Below are 27,067 nucleotides of genomic sequence, written 5' to 3'. Positions count from 1 at the left end.
GTTATAAGTGAGCGACAATTTAATTGAGAGTTTAGTTACATTGTATTATTACCAGGTTACTGATTTTATTTTTTGTTGGGACGTTACACTGTATGTGAACGACATAATTATAATTTTTACTGTTGATAAGTTTGGGAATTTTTCTGTTTTGAGGTTACACTAAATGTGTATTATTTTTGTGGGGAGGTTACAACGATCACGGAACGTACATTTCAGTTCGCGTTGTGACTTAGCGGATGCTATTTTCTCGTTTTCCCTGTAAGCGACATAAATCTTGGATACGGTGTCTTATAAAACACGAATCACTTCGGCTACCCCGGTTACGGTAGCACTCACCATACGAGCACCAACAATCTGTCCATTTTCGACTTTACTTAGCCCCGACAAATCTAGTCACAAGTGCACAGAACACTGTTCTGAGCGCGACTGACACTTGCAACGTACTGAAGACATGACACAGTTCGAATTCTGCCTCGGGCATGGATATGTGTGATGTCCTTAGGTTAGTTATGTTTAAGTAGTTCTAAGTTCTAGGGGACTGATGATCTCAGATGTTAAGTCCCATAGTGCTCAGAGCCATTTGAACCATTTTTGAACATGACACAGGCGCCGTTCGAGTCAAATACAACAGCGCAACCTTACAATTAGGCTAGTGTCTCATCTATTGTCTTTAAGCATGCGTTTCTCGCAGTGTTTCCATATTTATGTCCAATCCCTTTATGTTGATGGGAGCAGCAACTGATCAATGAAATGATTGCTTCGGAGACTGTTTGGCTTAAAGGGTCAAGCTGGCTCGAGTACGCGTAAATCGGGCACAGAGACTCAATTCGTGTCTGCCAATAATTGTTTCCTTGTAAATCTGGGGAGCAATAAGTCGTGTTAACTGTCTCGCCTGCCTAGACGCGCTAAGAGTGCGTACATTCTGGTCGCGGACGCGATTAGGACATGCCGCTATGCACTGAGGTGACAAAAGTTCTGAGCTAGCAATATACACATATACTGATGGCGGTAGTAACGCTGACATAAGATATAAAAGGGCAATGCATTGGCAGAGCCGTCATTTGCACACTGGTGATTCATGTGGAAAGGTTTCGACGTGACTTTCGCCACACGACGGGAATTAACAGACTTTGAACGCGGAATTACAGTTGTAGCTAGATCCATGGGATATTCAGTTTCGTAAATAGTTACGGAATTCAATTCCGAGATCTACAGTAACGAGAGTGTTCCGAGAATATTAAATTTCACACATTAACTCCCACCATGAACAACGCAGCGGCCGACAGCCTTCTCTTAACGACCGAGAGCAGCGGCGTTTGTGTAGAGTTGTCAGTACTAACACACAAGCAACGATGAGTGAAATGATCGCAGAAATAAATATGGGACATTCGACGAACGTATCCCCTAGTACAGTGCGGCGAAATTTGGCCTTCATGCGGCTGACGACCGATGATAGTACGTTTGTTAAAAGCACGACATCGGTTGCTGTGCCTTTCCTGGGCTCGTGACCATGTCTGTTGCACCCTAGACTCTTGGAAAACCGTGACCTTGTCAGGTGAGCCTCGACTTCAGTTGGTAAAAGCTGATGGTAGGGTTCGAGTGTGACTCAAACCGCACGATGCCGTGGACGAAAGTTTTCAACAAGGTAGCTGGTGGTGTTCCATAATGGTCTGGGCAGTGTTTATGTGGAATGTACTGCAGTCTCTGGTCAAACTGAACCGATCATTGACTGCAAGTAGTTATGTTTCGCTACTTGGAGACCATTTGCAACCGTTCATGAACCCCATGTCCCCAAAGGAACTCTGATGGATGACAATGAGCCACGTCACCAGACCTTAACTGTTTGCGGATGATTTGAAGAACATTCTGGAAAATTAATGCGCATGATTAGGCTACCCACATCGCCCGATATGAATTCCATCGAACATTTATGGAACATAATCAAGAGGTCAGTTCGTGTGCAAAGTCCTTCACTGGCAACACTTCTGTTATTATGGAAGGCTGTAGAGGCAGCACGGCTTAATATTTCGGCAGCTCACTTCGAACGACTTGTTGAGTGCATGGCATATCAAGATACTGCACTACGCTGGACAAGAGGAGATCCGCCACGATATTAGGAGGTATTTCAGGACTATTACCATCTCAGTGTACAACCGAAGCACCGACAGGAACATGTTTCCAGTTTTATTGATAACCCGTATTTCTACAACTACTTAAGTCTTTTTCAAATGGTTCAAATGGCTCTGAGCACTATGGGACTCAACAGCTTAGGTCACAACTCCCCTAGAACTTAGAACTACTTAAACCTAACTAACCTAAGGACATCACACACACCCATGCCCGAGGCAGGATTCGAACCTGCGACCGTAGCAGTCCCGCGGTTCCGGACTGCAGCGCCAGAACCGCTAGACCACCGCGGCCGGCAAGTCTTTTTCAACTTTTACGAGTGATGGCATACAATATTCGCACTGACTTGCATTCAATCAGCGACGGTATACATTCGCCTAGGTTGCTTACGAGTCAGCCGGGCAAAAATAACGTAACATCTCGCATCGCCACTTACCCCAGAAAACAGTGAGCAGCTTGGCTGTGGTAATGGCAAGATAGAGCCCGTACAGCGATGCGGTGTGCAGGTAGATGAAGGCGATGACGTTGCGCCAGACAATGCGCCACTCGTAGTTCGGTGCAAGATCCAGCTCCAGCTCCTCCGGCTCTGGTTCTGGAGGCGGCAGCTTCTCCGGCTCGGGCTCTGGAGGCGAGTGCTTCTCCAGCGCGCGCAGCCCCGGCCGGCTGTCCGTCTCCGCCATGCCCAACAGCGTCAGAGTCGTCACGTTCGGCGCCATCGCGAAGCGAGCGCTTTTCTGTCAACAACAAAGTGCGGCCGGTCACGACCCTGGCTCTCCAGACAACCTTAACAATAAACTGCTGGCCATTAAAGTAGCAGGTCCAGGAAGGATAGGGAACGGAACGAAGTTTTACCTGTTCGAATACAACTGAGTACCGCCACACAACAGTGTCACGTTCTCTAAATCATTTTCTGTATCAGGAACCTGACTGTGGAATAATATTCCAGAAAATATTTGAGAAAATCCTTTCAAACTTCAAAGGTCCATGGCATATCGAGTTGCTGCACTACGCCGGGAAAAGGAGGTCCGACACGAAGCGACAGAGACCTGCTGTCACAGTAGCTTTCTCCTCAGCACCTCGCTCTCATTAACCTCTCCCCCCCCCCCCCTTCCTTCACCCCCCAACACTTTTCCTCACCTTGTCTACAGAGTTCTATATTGAAATTCTCTTCTTTCCTAGCAGCTATCGTCGCTTTCATTGCAATCTTCTACTCCTTCATTATCCTTTCCACTTCTTCTAAGACCAAAAAAGGCTTCAAAAGTGCTGAACTTATCAAGATTAATCTTAATGCCTACACTACTTTATTACTTATTTATTTTCGTTACAGCAATCTATGGGCTACGTTTGACAAATTCCCTCACTTTCTAAAGTACTCTTCCTTCCTCTTTCGCCAGTACTCCTTCATTCGTTGGCTCACTCGTGCACGTTATTCTGCCGAGAATACTCTATTCTTCCTCGTTTTCTCCTCGAACAAATTCTTCACCTCCGCAACCTTTTTCCTAAAGATCTGCCTGTTCACAATTTCTTCTGCCGTGATCCCGCATTTTTCTAGAGCCCAGTGCACTTCTTTCACCCGTGGAACTTGTGTCTTCCTGTTCTCCTGGAAGAGAAGAATCTTGTTGGCGAGCCTCTCTGATTCAGTTCTTTTAACATGTCCATAGAAAGACAGTCTTCTTTTCTTCATTGTGGTGGTGATATTTTAAAATCGTTGATAAAGTTCTTGATTTGAACTTAGGCGGAACTTAAATTCATCAGATATTTTTCTGGGCCCAAGAATCTTTGTAAGGAATTTCCTTTCTTTCTCTTCCATGTTGAAAGTCCCTTCCTGGCTATTGTCTCACATGCATATAAGCATTCAGGTTTGACGACTGTGCTGTAGTGTTGGAATTCGGCCTTTATTATTATTATTATTATTATTATTATAGTAATTCCTTTTATTATTTTTGGCCATTATTACTTTTTATTAATAATGCAAATTATCATTACTGAGTTTGTTATATAATATCTAATATGTACCATTCTGAATTCCCCCATTATTTTATCTCCTTTATTATTGTTATTATTATTATTATTATTATTATACTGCGAACTGTTATATTTATTAATTACTGTGATTGTTATAAAATACTTTTTCTACATGTTGTTCCTGGTGAGATGTTAGAGAGGTCAGGCTAAATAAGCAATAAATAAATAAATAAACAAAATTGCAACACTCACCGAGGAAATCAGACTAACGGTATTGCAAGCCACCTCATGCCATACGCGCTCGTGAACTATTTCAAAGATTACCTTACTTGATGAAACAACTTTGTTGCTCACTGGGGATCAGTCACTCCCGAGTAGATGTAATCAACTCTTAAAATATAGCCTCCGTGTCACAGAGACTATTAGTTGCGTCTGAGCCAGGCGAAGGTTAGCGGCTGTTTCAATAATTTCCCGGGCACCAATCGCTCACTTTTGCCCCTTCAGCCAATGAACCTCATGAATAGAATTCAAGCTTTTCCATGATCAGTGTCCTGCTCCTGCTTAAAGCGCATTATAACAACGAGCTTCTTCCTGCCAGAGCTTTTTAACGTTTCTTTCTACCGTTTGCTTGGAAGTACGTAGCGTCACGAGGAAGTCCTTAGCCATAAAGGCAGGACAGTAGGTTCTGACTAGCACCGGTTGGACTAGGAAATGATATGTTACACACTGACCTCCTACCACCTAACTGAAGTGTAATCGGAAGGTATTTCGCTATGCAATACAGGCATATTTGCCTAACATGATGAATACATGACTAGATTTGTTGGTGATTTGCGAGGTGTACCGGGTCCAAAACTAGTGGAGAGAGATGCCAGCCGGCCGGAGTGGCCGTGCGGTTCTCGGCGCTACACTCTGGAGCCGAGCGACCGGTACGGTCGCAGGTTCGAATCCTGCCTCGGGCATGGATGTGTGTGATGTCCTTAGGTTAGTTAGGTTTAATTAGTTCTAAGTTTTAGGCGACTGATGACCTCAGAAGTTAAGTCGCATAGTGCTCAGAGCCATTTGAACCATTTTTAGAGATGCCAACTTTGGCAGTTATAATAACTTTAAACCGTCTAGGCATCGGGTCGAATTGCGTTTGGATGACAAATAATGGGCCATCATTCTATGTCACTTCAACCAGATTTCATCGACCGTAGTATCCAACCAGATGTTTAAGGTGGTTGAGAGATCCGGAGAAGGTACCAGCCGGGACCACAGTCCAACACCTTCTGTTTCGAGAGAGGTCAGGGCAGCACAACCAGCACTTAGTCTAGAATTATCTTGTTGAAATATAACTTCTCGGAGACCTCGACGGAAGGATGCAGCTACTGGACTTAATATATTACAATTAAGGCAACGTGGTACGCTTTCTGCCAGTAGCGTGTGACGGCGTTCAGCGTTACGCTATTACGATTACTACGCCGCTTCGGTACACTTTTAATGTTGTCGGTATATTTGACACCAGGTTTAAGTTCAAACGGTGAGTGTTTCCTTAATTTTTCGACATTCACATTGTGTTTCGAATTACTTTTCGTTTCATCAGTACAGACACACTATTTGTTGATTCGAACCGAACAATAGCTGACAGCTCTTGTTCAGAATCAGCTTTGAGAAGGAAAGATATGAGTGTTGAATACCTAACTCGAAACAGAGAAATACCGCAAGCTCGATTTTAAACTTGTTATGCTGGTAACTGACGTCTGCAGCTGTTCAAGTCGATAATCGGCTACATAGGGCGTAGAGCAGCCCTATTTTGGGGCGGTTGGCCTTCCTTTGTTTTGACTTTTTGATTCTGTATAATTTGGAAGTAAGTTTAGAAAGCATGTAACTGGGCAGTAGGCGTATCACGGAAGAAACGTGAACTCAGAGAGCGAATATTTTCCTATTATCCTATAAATTATACGACGCTTAAAATCGCACAGTTTGTTGGACAAGCTAAGTAAGTGAATTCTACTAGTTTTAAACGTACTGTCCATTACCTAATGTAACATTTTTACTACGTTGTATAAGCACTGCCATTGTGTGGAGTTACGCTGATCCTCATGCCTACCCTGTAGTGCACCATAGTAATAAAGATTCGTTAGATAATAGACAGAGAGAATTGTGTGCTAACTTATGGCCAAAATTTTTATGCACAGCCTAGCAACTTGCCGTTAAACAGCTTTCCGTATAAAAAAAAAGGGTGAGCAACGCGGGGTGTAGTGGTGTTGATGCGGTAGCTCACTGCGTTCGGTCAGAGGGCTGGCTGCCCTCTGTAACAAAAAACAGAGTGAAATATTCAACGATGAACTTGAAGGGATAATCATGTGACATCCGCCCCGGAAAAATGCTGATAATAATAACGAAGAAATGGAAGGAAAAGTGATTAGCGCCGCTAACTCTAGAAAGCGGGGCAGCGAGTTCGATTCTCGGCCGGGGCGAAGATTTTCTCCGCTAAGGAGCTGAGTGTTTGTGCTGTCTCAATCATTAATCTCATTTTCATCGGTCGCGCAAGTCGCCGAGGTGGCGTCCAATGGAGAGAGTAGTACCTGGCGACCGAAAAACCTGACCTTGAAGCCAATAATGCCACACGAGCAGTCACTACCGAAAAAAACACTGATATTGTCGTCAAGTTTGATACAAAATTCATAATAATAATTTGCTTGCATTTAGACGTATGTACTGATCAATATGGTGCAGTGATTGAAACACGAGCCTCGCATGGGAGAGTCGTCTAAATCATCGTCCTGCCATACAGACTTCACTATGCAGTGTTTTCACCAAGTAGCTTAAGGGATGTGGCAGGACCACTTACTTAAAACTAATACGGCCAATTTCCTTCCTCATTCTCCCGCAGTCCTAACTTGTGCTCCATCTATTAGGGGCAGCCAAATGAAACCTAGACAGATGGCAAAAAATTAGGTAAGCATTTTATTTTTTTAAAAAAAGTAGTCGCTGTAACTTTAATACATCTGTCGCACTGGAAGAAAAGACAGACGTGCATCTCTTCGTCCGAAATAATCGACCGCCCACAAGTTGCCAAGATTGTTTCGAGTACGCTGCAGAAGTTTCACTGGCACGCTCTTACACATCCTCTATACATTTTCGATCTCTCCCCATGCGATTTCCATATTTTTTGAGTCCTGAAGAAAGACATTCGTGACTGTCGATTTGCTTCGGAGGTAAACATGCGTGACTGGATACAATCATTGTTCTGTAGGCAACTGTAAACACTTTCCAATGAAAGCATGGACAGCCTTTCTTACAGCGGAATAAAGTTATTAACAGTTACGGAGATTGATTTTGAAATAATAAAGTTTATTTCCATCTGTCGCGTTTTCATTTGACTGTCCCTCATATAATGAGCGAGACGGCAAACTCTACTCTTCCTTTCTCCCTTTAACATATTAGATACTGCCAGGACTATGTGAAGTCTATTCGTGCTCCTAAGATCTTGCAATGTTCTACATCATGTATGTTCAAATGGCTTCTGCACTATAGTCACAGGAAAGAGCCTACTGGTAATAATGCTACAGAGAAACAGAATAAAAAGTTGAAAGGTTGAGAACAATCGAGTCTTTAGGGCGTTGTGTTTTAATCGTATGCAGTGAAACAAACAGCTGCACCCAAACTGTATTATCAGGCACAGCACTTTTCCATCAGATAAGCACACGATCGTAGAATAATATTCCGTCTATTGTAAAGAAGTTTCCCACGCTCCTGTAACTCTCATTGTTTCCCGATGTAGAAAGCTGGACACAAAACAATATTACAGAAACTTTTATTCCTCGTTTTGCTCACAGCAGGTACGCAAGTTACCAAATCGACTCTCGCGCGAACGCTATTCTCCTACTTATAGGGTATGACAATCCAACTGTTATGCCTTCATTAGCACGTATCAGTCAAACACGTCACTTTTAAGTAGACATATTTTTGGGGTTTGCACCTAAAATATCATTTCCTCTTTCACGATATTTCGACATCTTTCCTGGCTGTCTTCGTCGGATGTTGGGAGCAGACTCCTTTGCACACTCGTTGGACTCCAACCAGTCTGTCGACAACATGTAGCTTTTAATTTGGTGATGTTATCAAAGAAATATGCAAATAATCTGTACATAATTACTCACGCGTCTCCTCAGGTGAGCTCTACATCGATGCTGAATTTGAAATGAGTTCCGCGAAAATTGTTGACCTTACCTTCCCTGAACAATGGCAACTAATTTACTTCACGAATTTAAATATATCTGAGCTGATGTACTAAATGTGTAAAGAAATACAACTTTTTTTTCTCACATAGCCGTCCAGAAACAGCAGTTCTCCACCAAGGAAAACGATGATGTACGATATGAGACTTTCTCGCCGAATTTCTAATGTAAACTTTACCTGGGTGTCCTTCTGGACTTGTTAGCTCTTTCTGCACGAATTTTCAGCAACAACAGCGTGAGAGAGTGCCTCAACTACGAACCTAATAATAAAGAAAAAGAATTGTACTCTGTAAATTCACTGCTGTATCTCACAGTTTATTGAAAACGTGTCTCATTAGCGAGCATGCTATGTTTTTATCAGTTCTATTTCTGTTCTAACTCCTATTTAAATAATGTGTCTTAAAAACTGGTAATTGTTTACATTGATCTGACAGCTATTTTCCAGTTATTTAGATAGTTTCAAGATACACTATCAGACGATTGCATTCTAGCCTACATTGTACTCGTAGACACGGATTCCTTACAGAAGCGATACATTTTCGCTACTTAATGTTCATTTCTTATGAAATAATATTGTTCTTGAAAATTTTGGAAGTCATTTCAACCTAAAGGCAATTTTCTGTTTTTTGTTACTATTATAGATCTAAAGATGGCTGTTTAGTAACCGAAACTAGTAATAAGTTGCAAAGTAATGTATTAACGCGATAAAGACAATCAGAAGATTTATACAAAAATTTTTAAAACTTTTATACGTAAGTTCATTTACCTCCGTTACCGACTTATTGGGTAACTCGGGTAAATTAACGTAAGGTCCTTAGGTTACTTAGGTTTAAGTAGTTCTAAGTCTAGGGGACTGATGACCTCAGATGTTAAGTCCCATAGTGATTAGAGCCATTTGAACCATTTTTGAACATGTTTATAGTGCTGGAGCTCAAAGAAAATAATGTGCTTGTGACTAACCAGATACAAGTGGAACAATTGTAAGTGGCAAGGCAGTATTTGTCGAAAATATATCTGTACTTACACAAACATGAAGCATCCTTATTATAGTTATGCTGTTGTGACAGTTTTTCGACTCAGTTACACATTTGTTATATTCGCGTCCATGTTTCAGTTTTTTAAAAATTTTGCTGCATGTTTCATTACTATGTCGTGCTGTTCCATTATGAACAGCACTGACCACTTTTTTTTAAATGCACACCCTGTCCAAGAAGCTCTCTCTGTTTAAGGAGTGTACGTCCTCGGTATCTGAACAGACGAACCCATTCATGTATAAATGATGCACTATATTATTTCTGCTTTGATTAAATATACGTTAACGTATCTCATTTAGCTGCTTACTCCCATTAGTCTGAATCTGAAGTGGGATAAAATGACGAACTAGGTCCCCGTGCGTCAAAATACCCCAACACGGATGTCTTACACGAAAGTATAGTTACAGACAAATAATACTTATATAATACTTACATAATCGTGCAGAGATAGGCATAACAACAAAAACTTCTAGTTTAACACAACGGCAAATGGCTTACCTCTTAGTGACTAGAGATCACTTATTAGAAGAAATAGACACAAAACACTCCTGCTTCTTGCGCCGACTTCTGACAAGTAACAGGTCCCGCGTTCTGTATGCTTATTTGCATAACTGAGTACAAGATGGCAGCACCGATCACATAAGTCCAGCTCTCACAGTTAGACATACTGACGTGCGTCATTTTACTCGCCGCGCCAAATTACCCCTCTCTCCCCCACAGTTTTCCCCAAACGTACCACTACGACTATCGTTATTATTATTTCTCCTTTCTGAAGAAACACGCTTCTTTGTTGAGGTACCAGTGTTTGGTACTGGCACACTCCCACTCCCACTCTAGCATCTTCAGCGCAAACGCTGCTGCTCGACTAGCGTTCTCGTACGGTATGTTGAACCTCGACTTCGCTTAAGAAGCGCATCACACTGGAGCTGCGTTTGTTACACGAAGTATCTGCTACAATTTTGTGAAAGATGAGAAATATATGTGAGCCGTTTCGTGCGTGCCTCCCTTGTGATGAGGACCAAGACCCGGTGCGCTGTGCACTCGAGTACCCTTGATGACTGCACAACACAAAATTTTACGTCTCGCCAGAGCCCGTCAACACTGACGTCGGATTGCTTGATGACTGGAAACATGTTGCCTGGTCGGACGAGTCTCGTTTCAGATTGTATCGAGTGGATGGACGTGTACGGGTATGGAGACAACCTCATGAATCCATGGACCCTGCATGTCAGAGCAAGAGACTGTTCAAACTGGTGACGTCTCTGTAATGGTGTGGGGTATGCGTTGCTGGTGTGATATGGGACCCCTGATACGTCTAGATAAGACTCTGACAGGTAACGATTACGTAAGCGTCCTGTCTGATCACCTGCATCCATTCATGTCCGTTGTGCATTCTGACGGACTTGGGCAATTGCAGCAGGACAACACCCCCCACGTCCACAATTGCTATAGAGTGGCTCCAGGAACACTCTTCTGAGTTTAATCATTTCCGCTGGCCACCAAACTCGCCAGATGTGAACAGTGTTGAGCATATCTGGGATGCCTTGCAACGTGCTGTTCAGTAGAGATCTCCACCCCCTCGTACTCTTACGGATTTATGGACAGCTCTGCAGGATTCATGGTGTCAGTTCCCTCCAGCATTACTTCAGACATTAGTCGATTCCATGCTCCGTCGTGCTGCGGCACCTCTGCGTGTTCGCGGGGGCCCTACACGATATTAGGCAAGTGTACCAGTTTCTTTGGTTCTTCAGTATATAAGCAAGAGATAAGCTCAAATGGTTCAAATGACTCTGAGCACTATGGGACTCAACTTCTCAGGTCATTAGTCCCCTAGAACTTAGAAGTAGCTAAACCTAACTAACTTAAGGACATCACACACATCCATGTCCGAGGCAGGATTCGAACCTGCGACCGTAGCGGTCTCGCGGTTCCAGACTGCAGCGCCTAGAACCGCACGGCCACTTCGGCCGGTAAGTGATAAGCAAATGTAAATTCTAGTACTTTAATAACGGACGTAACCGCGAGAATGTTGAATATGAGCATGCAAACGTGAATTAATGTATTCTGTTTTACAGGTGCCGGGTGTCAATTTGTGAGATACAGTTCCATGCCTACAACACGGGGACGGTCACTACAGTGACGGTTAATTCTACTTGTGGATGTCCTGGAGTTGTCGTGCGATGATGTCCCATATGTGCTCGACTAGAGAATGATCTGTTGATTGAGCAGGCCAAGCCAACGAGTCAACACTCTGTAGAGGATACTGGGTTAAAACAGCGGTATGTGGGCGAGCGTTATCCTGTTGGAAAACGCCCCCTGGAAAGCTCTTCATGAATGGCAGCACAACAGATCGAATTAGGATGCGTGGGATAACCGCGAAAGTGGTGCTGCTGTCATACGAAGTCACACCCCAGACCATAACTCCTGATGCAAGTCCAGTGTGTTTAGCAAGCAGACAGGTTAGCTGCAGGCCGTCCACATGCCTCCTTCTAACAAACACATGGCCATCACTAGCACCGAGACAGCACCAGCCTTTATCAGAAAATGCAACAAACCTCCACCCCGTCCTCCAATGAACTGTTGCTTGACACGGCTGAAGTCGCAAATGACGGTCAGTGGAATGCACGCTAATAGGCGTCTGGGTCAGAACTTTCCTTGAAGTAACTAGTTTGTAACAGTCCGTCGTGTCACTGAGATACCAACTGCATCGCAGATAACTGCTGCAGATGCAGTACGACATGCCAGAGCCGTACACGGCACACGATTGTCTTCCGTCACGGTAGTGCCACGTGGCCGCCTGTAGTCCGGTCTTCTTGCCACCGTACATTCTCGCGAAGACCGCTGCCAGCAATAATGTACAGTGACTACGTTCCTGCCATATCTTTCTGCAGAATCGCAGAAGGAACATCCAGCTTCTCATAGCCCTATTAAACGACCAAGTTCAAACTCAGTAAAGCCGGCCGGGGTGGCCGAGCGGTTCTAGGCGCTATAGTCTGGAACCGCGCGACCGCCACGGTCGCAGGTTCGAGACCTGCCACGGGCGTGGATGTGTGTGATGTCCTTAGGTTAGTTAGGTTTAAGTAGTTCTAAGTTCTAGGGGACTGATGACCTGAGAAGTTAAGTCCCATAGTGCTCAGAGCCTCAAACTCAGTAGGGTATTGATAATGCCTTCTTTGTCGCCTTAAAGGCATTCTTGACTAATATCAGCTCACCACTTTCAATCCCAAGGTAACTAGCGCTCACGACCGTTAAAGCAAACATGATTTGCATCCTTATAATGGCGCTACTAGCGGCAAACGTATGCGAACAGTGTGAAATTTTAAATAAATACCATCTTTCACCATCTTTCATATATAGAAACACGCCTACCTACTTTCTTTTATGTCACACAACTGATTCTTGATGTTGCGATGTAATTTTTTTTCCGACTGGTGTAATTTCGTCACATATTTCATCGTCTGATCCATTCTTACAGACGATAGTATCTACTGCACTCAATTATCTCAACTTTTTCAGATTCATTATCTTTTGTTCTAGGCTTTTCTCCACATATGAGTGCTTGCAACTCTGATAAATCTGCGAACAATACCTGCTAATTACTGCTAAATTTGTTTCATAAAGACGTCGCCGCGCGGGATTAGCCGAGCGGCCTCAGGCGCTGCAGTCATGGACTGTGCGGCTGGTCCCGGCGGAGGTTCGAGTCCTCCCTCGGACATGGTTGTGTGTGTTTGTCCTTAGGATAATTTAGGTTAAGTAGTGTGTAAGCTTAGGGACTGATGACCTTAGCAGTTAAGTCCCTTAAGATTTCACACACATTTGAACACAAGACGCTGTCTTCCGAATCCACGTCCGTTGTCTTGACTTACATTATCTGCCAGCTTCGTAGCTGAGTGTAGTAAGCAATATTAGATGGAAAGAAAAATGATTCGGCTGATAGGACAAGTTTTGTAAAAATTCCACGTTTCAAACATTTCTGAATCTACGGGTTAGCTGCAAAATGAGAATAACGGAAGAGGTTGAGTCATCCATAGACTGATATCACGAGAGTATCCATTCGGAGAGATGGGAAGCATTCAAAAAATGAGACGCGCTTTCCATTTGAAAGTAATTTAGTAGTTCTTAGACGTCAAGGCTAGGTGATAGCGAGGGATATACTGCTTTCGGTTGCGTTAAAGTCGCGTAGGAACCACATTAATGGAAGTAGGGAGTTTAGGATCCATGAGGAGACTTAAAACCATTTATTCATTCCTCATCCGCCAGAGGAAAATAAATTCTGGAAACGGTACCGATACTTCGTGGTATCTGCGTCACTGAGGGTGCTATTACGTTTATTAAGTTTATTTATCTACAAAAGACAGTAAGGGCGCCTCGTTTTGTACTATCGCGAAATAGAGGAGATAGAGCCACAAACTTGATACGTGAGTTGGAGTGGCAATCATTAAAACAAAGGCGTTTTTCGTTGCGACGGGAATCTTTTCATGAAATTTCAATCACCAGTTTTCTCCTCCGATCGTGAAAACATTCTGTTGGCCCCCACCTACATAGACAGAAATGATCATCACGATAAAATAAGAGAACTCAGGGCTCGCACAGAAAAATTTTAAGTGCTCGTTTTTTCCGCGCGCCTTTCGAGAGGTGGTTCATTGAAACCTCTGCCAGGCACTTTATTTTGAATAGCAGAGTAATCACGTAGATGTGGATGTAGACATCTAGAGTTTTGCGTATTATTATTGCGGTAGTTTGCTCGTTAACGATTTAATTAGAACATCGCGGTTCGCTGATCGAACCTTTCTCTCTCTCTCTCTCTCTCTCTCTCTCTCTCTCTCTCTCGTCCCTCCACTCAACTCACTCAAATCTTTTCTTCTGTCTTCTTATTGCAACACTACACTGTCAGCATACCTACGTATTTGGCAAACGTAGCTCCATCTCTCGATTGTGGAGTGTGAGATAGCGGCTGATCGATGAATTGTAAAAATTGTATTCAAGAGCCGTTGATTTTATAGTTGTTTACTATATTTAAGCTACCTGTTTCGACTCCTCAATAGAGTCATTTTTAGGCCCTGTAGCACTGACGACGGAAAGCATCCAGTCGTACATGGGGACCAATACTTGCGTCTTGTTTCCGCAGAAGACTTCAAGATATTTGTACACGTAACAGCAACCGTTTGGAGGTTTGGGGGCATTTCGTTTGACAGCTGTTACGTATGTGAAGAGCACACATTGCTCGTGAGGACTTCTACGGAAACCAGGCGCAAATATTGGTTCCTTGTTTTATACTTGTACGACTGGATGCTTCTCGTGGTCCATACTACAAGGCCTGAAAATGACTCTACTGAGTAGTCGAAACTGGTAGCCTAACTAAACACTACAAAAATATCGATCGTTGGAATACCATTTTCACGGTTTACCCACTTGGTGTTGCAATAGCTACTGCCGGCCGGGGTGGCCGAGCGGTTGTAGGCGCTACAGTCTGGAACCGCGCGACCGCTAAGTTCGCAGGTTCGAATCCTGCCTCTGACATGGATGTGTGTGATGTTGTTAAGTTAGTTATGTTTCAGTAGTTCTAAGTTTTAGGCGACTGATGACCTCAGAAGTTAAGTCCCATACTGCGCAGAGCCATTTGAACCATTTTGAATAGCTACTGCAAGGAGGAACTAAGCAATAGAGAAATTAGCTTGAGAGTCTTGTAGGGTACATGTACTGTTCCAAAAAAAGAATAGTTTTTAAGTTTTTATTTTTCTGCAGTCTTCTTACACTTATTTTTACCTGAAACTGAAGAAGACCTAACGATTGACACAGTAGTGGTACTGCGTCTGTGAGCTGCACATTTGTTATCGAGGAACAGGTCTCTACTTCCCGTCCGACACTTCTGATATTTATTTCTTCCGTAGTTCCCCTAAATCATTTAGAGCTTATGTCAGGGTGGCTCCTTGAAAAGACTGCTTTCCTATTTTTATCCAAAAGAGCTATCAGTGCATCTGTAATGACCTCGATATAGACGGCACGTTTAACTCCAGTCTGATCTACCTTTACCAAACTGTTGAGTAAGAGACATAGTTAGAAAAGATTCGAAGTCACTTTCGGTTTTCTCGGTCGGTAAACCACAGCGTCATCAGCAAACAACCGTAAATTGTTGCTCATACTGTCCGTCAGCTCACGTATGTGTACGAATAGAGAATAAAAACTTTCTTATCACACTTCGCTGGGGCACTATCGACTGTAACTTGTCTGTGGTTAACAATCGCCGTCGAGGACAACTTATGGGTTCTATTACTTAAAAGGTCATCAAGCCACTCACATACCTGGGGACCTAATCCGTACGCTCGAACCTACTTCAACAGTCTGCACTGAAGCAACACGAACAATCTCCGGAAATCTATGGATAAGGAGTGTGCCTCTTGTCCTCCACCCACATCCTAGGTTCGTAGGCTATCGTACGACAGAACTGTCAGCTGAGTCTCGCACAAGCGATGTTTCCTAAATCTGTGCTGGTTTATGAACAGAAGTTTTTCTGTCTCCGAGCGGCAGTGCTGGGAGTGTGCTTGTAGCGTTGTAAATAGCACACTGTAGAGCGAAGGTGTAGTACGATCGGGCAAAACGTAAATTGGGTCAGCAAAAGAATATGCCGTTTTGTTTAAACCTGGAAAACTAGCGAAAGAGGCTCATGAAATGCTGACAACAGTTTACGAAGAACGTGCTCTCACTTACAAGTTTGTTTATGAATGGCTTAAACGCTTCCGAGAAGGAAGGGACACTAAGGAAGACACCCACCCCCGAACTAGACCACGTGCAACTTCACGCATCCCAGACAACCTACAGAAGAAGGAACATCTGTTCCAGGATCGTCATGTGACAGTGGAATGTGGGGAGGAAGTGGGAATTGGTCGTGATACGGCCCACCTCATTGCGACCCAGGATTTTGGTAGACGCAAGTTTTTCTTCAGACTCGTACCCCACACTGACACGGGACAAACGCAACAAATGCAGTGCGACCTGGTACCTGAGGTACGACCCCGAAAGCAAGCGTCGAAGTACGGAGTGGCGGGATCCGGGGTCCAGGGTCACGAAGAAGCAAGATAGTTGCCTAGGGAGAGATCCCGCCTCAAAACAATGCTTGTGGCGCTCTTCGACTCTGAGAGGTCATCCATAAAGAATTCTTCCCTGAAGACATCGCGTTAAATGCCACGATGGACATGGAAATGCTGAAATGTCTGTTGCAACATATCATCCATGTATCTCCTCAGTAACCCAAACAAGGCGACTGGACCCTGCTCCACGACAATGCCCGACCACACACTGCCTTTCTGGTGCAGTAGTTCCGGGTTCAAAACGGAAGTTATGCCACTCAGTCTCCCTCCATACCCCCTGGGTGTGTCTCTTCCGTACTTTTTCTTAGTCTCCAGATTGAAATCAGCCCTGAAGGGACAGAGGTTTTCGGACATTTTGATCTTCTATCGAGATGTTACGACCCAAATGAAGGCTATCCCTAAACCGACTACGCAAAGAGTTCCCAGGACTTGTACAGTCGTTCCCAGCAGTGTATTACCATCGACGGGGATTACGTCTAAGGACAGTAGCCACTGTTTCAGGTATGTCAACAATCCATTTGGAATATAGACTCGTTCATCGAACTTTCTGGACAGAGGTTGTAACTTCGGAAGGTAGATGCTCATCAGTGTGGACGCGAAAGTTTTGATGTCTTGAGCCTTATTTTTTCACTTAACGGTGGTTTCCATGTTTTTACATCGTCATCCTGTGACAAAATTCTTCATACCGCGTCTCTAATACTCTATCATGTTTAATAATGTTATGTCTAAAACATACAAAACTCACGAACACATTTATCTACGAATTAACGACACTTACGCATGTTATGTTCTTTTTTTGTGCTAACTGAGGTCACAAATATTTATGGGCACTACTGTTTCCCTTACAGATGTGAATGACATATTGTTTCCTATTTTGTGAAAGGAATATTTTTGCTGTTCTCTAGCAGGTAATGTAAAATAAACTAAGAAATAACACGGAAATCGGTTTAAGGAGTTCGCACCTCTTGAAAGGAACTCCTTTTCATTATTTAATTCAGACGCAGAATGACTGTAACAACTAACACATTAAAGAACAAAACAATACATCTGAAAATTAAAACAGTACAGGAATTCAAAGGCAGAATGACCGTAAAAACTAACACATTAAAGAGTAAAACTATACATCTCACAATTAAAACAGTGCAGGCCATGAAATTTCTACTATATGTGTAACATTTTTGGCGAGCTTTCATGTACTTCAGACAAAGTCAGTCAACAGAAAGAAGTGGTACATTGGGAAAATATTAATCAGCTTCAAGCGAATTGTTGAGGTGCTTCGGTCAACGAGGCAGTGTCCGCTTTCTTAATGCAATACGTATCCGAATGTGTTCATTCTGTAATGACTGCACTATCGACGCAAGATGCTACGGCTAAGAATGAACTGACATGGTTCTTCCATACTAATGATACATATACGACAAATAATCATGGCGAAACGTTTTATGGGATCTAACTCCAACCCCAACACAAAGACGTAAAGCAGTTTATCTGTGATTAATATCATCACCTAATCAGCAAACTTACAGGTTACGTAAACGAAGGTTGACATATTAGCGTAACCTAACGTATTAAGATACATCTTCCCAAATGACGATGCTCTGCTGATGGCGCTACTAGAAAGTTATGCATCGATCTCTTATTCCGAGTTGAGAATCGAAACACCCAATCAGTCAGCGTAATTTACAGTCTAACGAAGAACCCAAATCATATTTAAAACTGCAATCTCAAAGTATATCAGGAGGAATTTCGATTTAAGTCATTAAAAGTCCTTAAATGAATCGGGAATTAAACGATGAACCTTCGAGTTTATGAAGTAATACTTACATGCGGATCCCTCGATCCATGAGACGTCTAAATTTGTAATATCCTAATTGACTAAGCGCATTGACTGAGGTATTTTAAACGTTACATAATTAGAAAATATTTTCCTCGCCCGTTTCTCATACAAAATCCTCTATCTGAGACCTAAGAGTAACCATTGCTTATTATCTCATACTGTCGAATTTCGGTCTTATGACACCTTTGCCATTCAAGCTATTCAAATATTGCAACGCGTGCATACTGTGCTACAGTTCTGAAAGACGAAGATCTCGATACTTGTCAGGCTGTTTTTCCTTTAGGTAGAAGGAAAAGCCTGTTTGATATTGTACATTGGTGGAAGAGTACAGCAGCAGGATGTTTGAGAAGAGATAAAAACAAGGTCTGACAACAAAAACGTCTCAGTAGGAGAAGAGATCCGGGTACATCAGAAAGTCATTAGTCACTGCTGCAGACTAATCAGAGCGGTCTATGAAAGAAATCATTGTTGAGAGATGGTAATACTATCGAACTTCCTTTCCACGTGGCTTTTCGATTATAGAGGGCTTATCGACGATGACCATGGACAGTTACTGCTCTAGAAGTTAGAAATCGATAATATGAATTCTGAATGGATATTAATGTTCTTCTACTCTAGTGAGCAAGCAATAGCGGGAGCAGTAGCATGTGGAAGGTCAAACATTGGGTGATTTACTGTTCGGTTTCCTGCTCGTCACTCACGAACATTTATGTATTTCTTCATGACACTTTTTAAATATACTATTTCTGAGTATCCTTCATTTTTATCCGTGTTGACAATACGCATTCTGAACACCAGAACACATCGTTTCATGGGATTTCGTAACAAATGCAGCTTTTGGAAATAGCTATATCTGTACTACTATACTACCATAGAAAGACAATTGTTACCAAAATCTCGAAAAGTTCTGGACCGATTTACTTGAAATTTTTATGTGTTGCCCTACAAACACTAGCGTAGACATAGGCTACATTTTTAATTTTTAATACAGACATGTATACCGTATATATAAAGGGAAAACGTTTGCAAAAATCTCGTTAAGTTTTGGACCGATTTATTTCAGATTTTTGCACGACTCTCCAATAAGATTTCGGACGGATATACGCTACATATTCTTTAGTGCTAATGATATATAAATACATATGAGATATATAAAGGGGAAGCGTCGCTAGCAAAAATCTCGAAAAGATCGTGACTGATTTGCATCAAATCCGTACCCAATGTTCTAGTAAACATAAGCTATATGTATTTTAAATACGAGTATATACGTAAGTCTGGAAATGTTCTTACTCGATATACTTCAGATTTGTATACGATACACTAATAAACGTTCCCACGGACACAAACTGCATACAGATTTACTTCAAATTTTTACGCAATACTTTAATAAACATTCAGACGGACATAAGCTATATATTAAAAAAAACAACGTATAGTTTTTCTGTTAAAACCGACTGCGAAAAGGAAAGTGCTGTGATGTGCTGTGAATATGTGCAGTTAAAGTTTTGTTTCTCGCTGTCTGTTTGAGCTACGATAGGAGGACATTTAAACCAGCAAATAAATTGTTTCTCGATATATATTCTTTCTACTTACATATAATGTAAAACATAAATGGTATACACAACAAAGTGCTGACTTGTTTTCTTCGTCGCAGGTGGTTTTAATAGAACACAGGGAAGTTATAATTATGGTTTATCGGCTAATGATTAGAATCCTACAACAAATATGAAGCGTCCGATACTTTGTAATCCTACCCGTTAAAACTATGCAAAATACTGTGATTGAAGCTACTGCCTTCACAGACCCAGCTGCTGGAGAGGTCTCTCTTGTACCCAGTCTACCAATGAGCTCAACTGTTTAACTACACATTTTAAGCGGCTTCAGTTCCCAAACAGTCTTTTGTTTGATATGTAAATCAAAAAAGGCCAAGGTCAGAGAGAAGAAAAGAGAAGATGGGCAGAGAGGGAGAGGTGGGTGAGCAAATGGACATAGAGAGGTGTAAGGACAAGATGAACAAGTAGAGAAGGGTAGGAGAAAGTGTAGATAAACACAAGGGGGTGGAGGAGGTGGACGAAAACAGGTGGGAAATGGAGATTAGGACGCTTATCCAATTGCAAGCACTTCTGGGATCGCTAGATGTATCTGTAAACGACTGTTAGAAGTAATGATAATGGTAATAGTTGTCTAACCAACAGGCCCTAAAAAATGAAGCAAATGTGTCAAATGAGTAGTGGAAGTTATAATAAAGGGAAAATATTTTTCCTCTAATGTGTATTTTTGGCGACTTTTATATTTATTCCATATTTTGATCCTCTCTGTATAGCTTGAGCTCATTACCGATTCGAGCAAGGTGTGAACAACTAAGTTAGTTAATAAACTTGCATAAACAATCTAGAAGCCTAGTCGTACAGGGAATAAGCGAAATACAGTGGAGTCGTTGACCCCATCACACGATTTCCATGATACTGATGTAAAAGCCCAATTGCTCATTTGATATATTTATATTTTGAATTGAAAGAAATTTGCTACCTGCCGTAGATGTGAGAATTTGTGGGAAAAACACAGAACTGCGTTAACAGATTCGAGTTAACATAGATTGTTTCCCAAAGAAATGTGTTCCAAATCGCCAGCTAATTATCCATTAATAATGCGTTTGAGTATACACATGGAATGGCGAATCCTCTAAGCATAAAGACTCCGATACAGAAATTTTACAATGAGGTGACAGAGGTCATGGGATAGCGATTGCACAAATACAAATTGCGGTGGTTTCGCGAACACAGGGTATAAAAGGGCAATACGTTGGCGGAGCTGTCATTTACGCTCAAGTGATTCATTTAATAGACTTCTAATACGGGATGGTAGTTGGAGCTAGAAGCATGGCATCCCATGGCTTTTATCACCTCAGTGTTTGTTCGGCGATTCGGTGGATGTTTGTAAATACTGCAACTGACGGGCCAGAAACGACCTTGAAAGTAAAGTACGAAACACCTCTTCAAAGAGTTGTTACCTTCTCCGATAATAACAAATTCTTTTACTCTTATACAAAAGAAATGAGAAAATGGATGTCTCGTCGATGGCCAGATCTTTAGAGACGGGTACAAGCACATGTTCTGGAAGGATGGAGAGGGAAATACACCAAGTCCTTTTTAAGGGAACCATTCCGACATTTATCTGACCAACTTATGGAAACCACGATTTGGGGGAACCTACTTTAAATTTCAGAGAAATGCGTAAAGCACTGCACATCCACAAAGTGTGAAGTTGTTTGTGTGAGTGAGATTTTCGTTACTTTTTTTCCATGTTATTGCCTAAAGAGAGTAAGTTAATAATAAAATTTATTCCAGATAACGTAAACAGCTGGCAACTGAAACTATGTTAATGAACTGTAATTTAAATTCAAGGATGAAAGTGGAGATGCACATGAAGCGTACATTTAACAGGTCTGTAGGAACTGTCTGGCCTCGTTTCCCCCTCAGAATATTACGTCACATATATAAAGAATATCGAAACAGCAAACTCATGCTGCCTACACCAGGGAATTGTTCGATCGCCTGCAATGGACATGGCGCTCTGTTCATGTAAGGCGAAGCCACATTAGGACGCCCGTTCAGCGATTCATTCGTTTCAAATGAGAAACCAACAGTTACGGATCTGTCTGCACTTTTGGACAGTTGGGCAAAAGAACACTGGAGGTTCGTCAAAATCTCAAGGGCAAACTTTCTTTGAGGAAAAGAAGCTACAAGGCAAAGTTCTGACAAGTGGAAGGGAGAATAAGCATAATCTACAGGACATTGAAGTCACTGGGGACCGAGCCGTAGTTGAGCTGGAGAGCAATAAGGGAAGGAAAATGATCGTGACCTTCTGTAATTATTCTAATTTTCATTAACTTACTTAATTTGTACGCTGATATCATACATACAGAGAGCTGATAATCCACAAAGTTCAAAAACAGCCTATCGCACAAAATTAATTCTCTTCTCCGAATAAGATAAACGAAAATAAGGACTCAGTAATATAATATCCGAGGATTTAAACCTCGCTGTTTCCAAATAACCACAACACCACTTCGCTCTGTCCTATGTAAATGGAAATCTGTAAAATTGGTCTGCAGTAGCGACAAAGCTAATAACTTCTAAATTGAAAGATAAGGTCACCTCACATTCTGAAACCAATTAGTTTCAAAATGTAATTTTATTTATTGCTTGAGGTCACTGTTTACAGTTGTTACACTGAATCTTTGAAAAAATACACTGATGCAAGTTGTTTAAGGAATTGGTCCTCTTTTGTCATAACGGCACTGCAGAGTGAAACTCCACCCATTACAGATCAGACATTTTGGACATACCAATGGAAGGAAATGAAGGTAGAAAAAAATGCAAGGAATGTGAAACTCGATGAACAGTCAAAAGTAGGGGAGGCAAGTTTCTCAGAATAGCGCAAGTACTGACCAACTCGCTGGAAATGGACAATGGTAAAATTATGACGACAACATATCGAACAGCAATAGCGACGAGATTTCATCATGACTACGAAAGAGCGAAACTTCCCGTACAGCTAAACATTATATCAACAGACCATTCAAAGAAATCGGTGCAGAATATTATCCTTCAGTCGCCACCACCACACCGTCGGCTTCATCTTTTGTTCTCATCCACGTAGTACTGAGACTACGGAAATAGAGAAAATGCTATCTATGACCTCCTGCAGTTACTACCAGTATCCCTTTGCGACTATAAGCTGAAGTGCGTATTAAGCATTAGGCACATTCGTGGCAGGCGAGCGGTGGATGACGCACTGAGGCAGCAGCAGGTGAGCTGAGCATCGCACTTTCTGCAGACCTGAGGAAAGAGTGCGCCTCCTGGTTTCCAAAAATAGTTGTGCTTTCTCCTCGCGGGAAAGCCTCCCCCCCCCCCCCCACCCCCTACTACTGCAGTGCATTTCCCGTACCTACACGATACGCTGGCAGCGTCGTGACTGCCGAAATCAAGTCATTACAGGGAATTAATTAAAATTCCTACCACTCCTTGGCATTATCTCCAGCTGGTGTTTCCGTCTGTGGTGTTGCACATTCCAGATGAAGACGTTTGGTCAAATCACTAACGACACTTATCTACTGAGAGTAGAATGCGTAAAGTGCAACTTTAAGCTCATTGGTGTCAGTAGCGAAAGAATAGGCATAAATATAAAGATGAAATTAACTGGAATCATAGGAATACACTGTCTGTATTTAGGTCTTATAGGTTTTTGTTTCCGATACGTGTTCCGGATGCAGAATCTCCATAATCAGGATTTTTAACTTGAGGCTTTTCATCACGACCTAGCAAAGCAATTGCAGCTTCATATTGCGAAGTCTGCTCCAGTAGGCAGTCGGTGCACTCTAGCCTTGAACCACATGAAAAGAGGCAAAATCGCAACCCATCGGACCGCACTACACTTCCGTGTTGTTTGACCCATTGAGGACTTGCAGCTTTATACGTTTCTGTGAGCAAGGCCCTTTCCCGAGGTGCCCGACTCTAAATATCCACTCTGTGCGGTAGGCTTCGTGAGGTTCACTCAGAAAGTGGTTCAGATGGACCTGAATTCATTGACAGCAACCATTTCCTGCAGGATGTGAAAATGATCGTTGCTGACAGGGCGCCTGTCGGTTAGTATTTTTTTGCAGCCACTGTACTTTCGCCGTGTTGCATGGCTTCAAATGGTACAGCATTCCTTGCAGACACATTGGAAAGTTCGCGTTGATATACTAACGAATCGGGCAATATCATTCTTTCTGCCATTCTCTCACATAATCACGATCCATCTTACTGCACTGATACCGTAAAACTGACTAGCACATAATTACCATTTCACTGCAATGAGTTAGGTCAGCGATGGAGGTTCGCGTGACCGTCTGGTAACAGTTACATACCATCAACATCGCTCGAAAACGACAATTCGGCTCTTTTAAGCGAGTGACTAATATACAGCCTGACAGAACAAGTGCAGCACCCAGAGGGAAACAGGAACGAAATGAAACTTCACGGGTTTAGAGGATATGCGATGATAATTCAGTGGTTACAAAACTGACTAAAATTTGAAAAGAACTTGGCACTGCGAGTCCACCTATCTGTAGGACATTGCACCCCCTCTGCCCTGGATCCATCTACTGCTTTCCGCTACGGTCGCAGGTTCGAATCCTGCCTCGGGCATGGATGTATGACATGTCCTTAGGTTAGGTAGGTTTAAGTAGTTCTAAGTTCTAGGGGACTGATGACCTCAGAAGTTAAGTCCCATAGTGCTCAGAGCCATTTGAACCATTTGAACCATCTACTGCTTTGGTTGGGAAGGATGTCATAATGACGTTGTATTCTTCCCTGAGGCAAACGACTCCTTGATAGCGAGTATACTGGCACTGGAAGGAAGCTGACGTCCGAATTGGTACCACACACTTTTTACGGGGGACACATCACAGACCGTGCTGGCCACTGGAGTATCTTAGCATCATGTTGACAGTCTACAGAGACACGAGCATTGTCCTGTTGAAAAACAGTACCATGATACTGTCACATGAGAGGTAATACACGAGGGGGCAGGATGGAAGAATGAAGGAAAGAGATAAGGTTACAGTTTAACGTCCCGTCGGCAGCGCGGTGTTATTGATGGAGGCCAGTCTCGGATAACGAAGGATGGGGGAGGAAATGGGCAGTGCTCTTTTCAAAGGAATCATCAAAGTATCTTTCTGGTGCGATTTAGGAAAATCACGGAAAACCTAAAGTGGACGGGTGGACGGATATTTGAACCGTCGTCCACCCGAATTCGAGTCTAGTGTGCTAAGGTTGGAATATTAGGACCTCTCCCCAGAGCGTCACTATTCCCGCCGACAATTGTCATCCGGAAAAGTGCAGAACCATGATTCGTAACTCAACACAATGCGAGGTCATTCACCAGCAGGCCCTGCTACCCGGGGACGACACAACTCCAAACGAAGATATACACTCCTGGAAATGGAAAAAAGAACACATTGACACCGGTGTGTCAGACCCACCATACTTACTCCGGACACTGCGAGAGGGCTGTACAAGCAATGATCACACGCACGGCACAGCGGACACACCAGGAACCGCGGTGTTGGCCGTCGAATGGCGCTAGCTGCGCAGCATTTGTGCACCGCCGCCGTCAGTGTCAGCCAGTTTGCCGTGGCATACGGAGCTCCATCGCAGTCTTTAACACTGGTAGCATGCCGCGACAGCGTGGACGTGAACCGTATGTGCAGTTGACGGACTTTGAGCGAGGGCGTATAGTGGGCATGCGGGAGGCCGGGTGGACGTACTGCCGAATTGCTCAACACGTGGGGCGTGAGGTCTCCACAGTACATCGATGTTGTCGCCAGTGGTCGGCGGAAGGTGCACGTGCCCGTCGACCTGGGACCGGACCGCAGCGACGCACGGATGCACGCCAAGACCGTAGGATCCTACGCAGTGCCGTAGGGGACCGCACCGCCACTTCCCAGCAAATTAGGGACACTGTTGCTCCTGGGGTATCGGCGAGGACCATTCGCAACCGTCTCCATGAAGCTGGGCTACGGTCCAGCACACCGTTAGGCCGTCTTCCGCTCACGCCCCAAAATCGTGCAGCCCGCCTCCAGTGGTGTCGCGACAGGCGTGAATGGAGGGACGAATGGAGACGTGTCGTCTTCAGCGATGAGAGTCGCTTCTGCCTTGGTGCCAATGATGGTCGTATGCGTGTTTGGCGCCGTGCAGGTGAGCGCCACAATCAGGACTGCATACGACCGAGGCACACAGGGCCAACACCCGGCATCATGGTGTGGGGAGCGATCTCCTACACTGGCCGTACACCACTGGTGATCGTCGAGGGGACACTGAATAGTGCACGGTACATCCAAACCGTCATCGAACCCATCGTTCTACCATTCCTAGACCGGCAAGGACAATGCACGTCCGCATGTATCCCGTGCCACCCAACGTGCTCTAGAAGGTGTAAGTCAACTACCCTGGCCAGCAAGATCTCCGGATCTGTCCCCCATTGAGCATGTTTGGGACTGGATGAAGCGTCGTCTCACGCGGTCTGCACGTCCAGCACGAACGCTGGTCCAACTGAGGCGCCAGGTGGAAATGGCATGGCAAGCCGTTCCACAGGACTACATCCAGCATCTCTACGATCGTCTCCATGGGAGAATAGCAGCCTGCATTGCTGCGAAAGGTGGATATACACTGTACTAGTGCCGACATTGTGCATGCTCTGTTGCCTGTGTCTATGTGCCTGTGGTTCTGTCAGTGTGATCATGTGATGTATCTGACCCCAGGAATGTGTCAATAAAGTTTCCTCTTCCTGGGACAATGAATTCACGGTGTTCTTATTTCAATTTCCAGGAGTGTATATGTTGCGGTTTTGACAGTACACGCTGCTGCTAATCTCCGGTCAATGGTGCGGAATGACACAGAATGTTGGAGGCAGTCCATTATTTGTTCTCGGTTGGCAGGAGTAGATGTGAAGGGATTACGATGTGCTCAGTGTAGTACGGCGAACCCCCTTAGAGTGGTCAGACGTGGTCGACCATAACTTTGACAACGAGTATATCTGCCCTCGCGTTCCCATGCTATTGTGCCACTGTCACGTGCGAATGGCCGACAAATCTGGATAACAAACAGTTCGTCCAGCTGGCTTAAGGGGAGACGGAGGTGCCTATGCTGCCCATGTTAAAATCACTAAGTTTGAGGAACATTTATGAATAAACTACCGAATAGAAAAATTTGAATTTTTTTTTACATATAGAGTGGTTTAGTATTG

General features: G+C 43.4%; 1 protein-coding gene across 4 annotated transcripts in view; it reads right to left on the bottom strand.

Moving 5' to 3' along the window:
* The window catches only part of LOC126162705 (acyl-CoA Delta-9 desaturase-like), a 177,158-nt gene that overhangs the window by 44,169 nt on the left and 105,922 nt on the right, over positions 1-27,067 (bottom strand). For 3 of the 4 annotated variants that reach the window (XM_049919362.1, XM_049919360.1, XM_049919361.1), the window contains exon 2: positions 2,564-2,861. In XM_049919362.1, coding sequence (XP_049775319.1) covers positions 2,564-2,843 — 280 coding nt within the window. In that variant the 5' untranslated portion in view covers positions 2,844-2,861. Of the gene's footprint in view, positions 1-2,563; positions 2,862-8,496; positions 8,519-27,067 lie in introns of those variants that run through there. The other variant, XM_049919358.1, reaches the window with a different exon arrangement.

Source organism: Schistocerca cancellata, chromosome 2 (assembly GCF_023864275.1).
Source record: "Schistocerca cancellata isolate TAMUIC-IGC-003103 chromosome 2, iqSchCanc2.1, whole genome shotgun sequence".
Lineage (NCBI taxonomy): Eukaryota > Metazoa > Arthropoda > Insecta > Orthoptera > Acrididae > Schistocerca > Schistocerca cancellata.
This window is presented reverse-complemented; position numbering and strand designations above follow the sequence as displayed.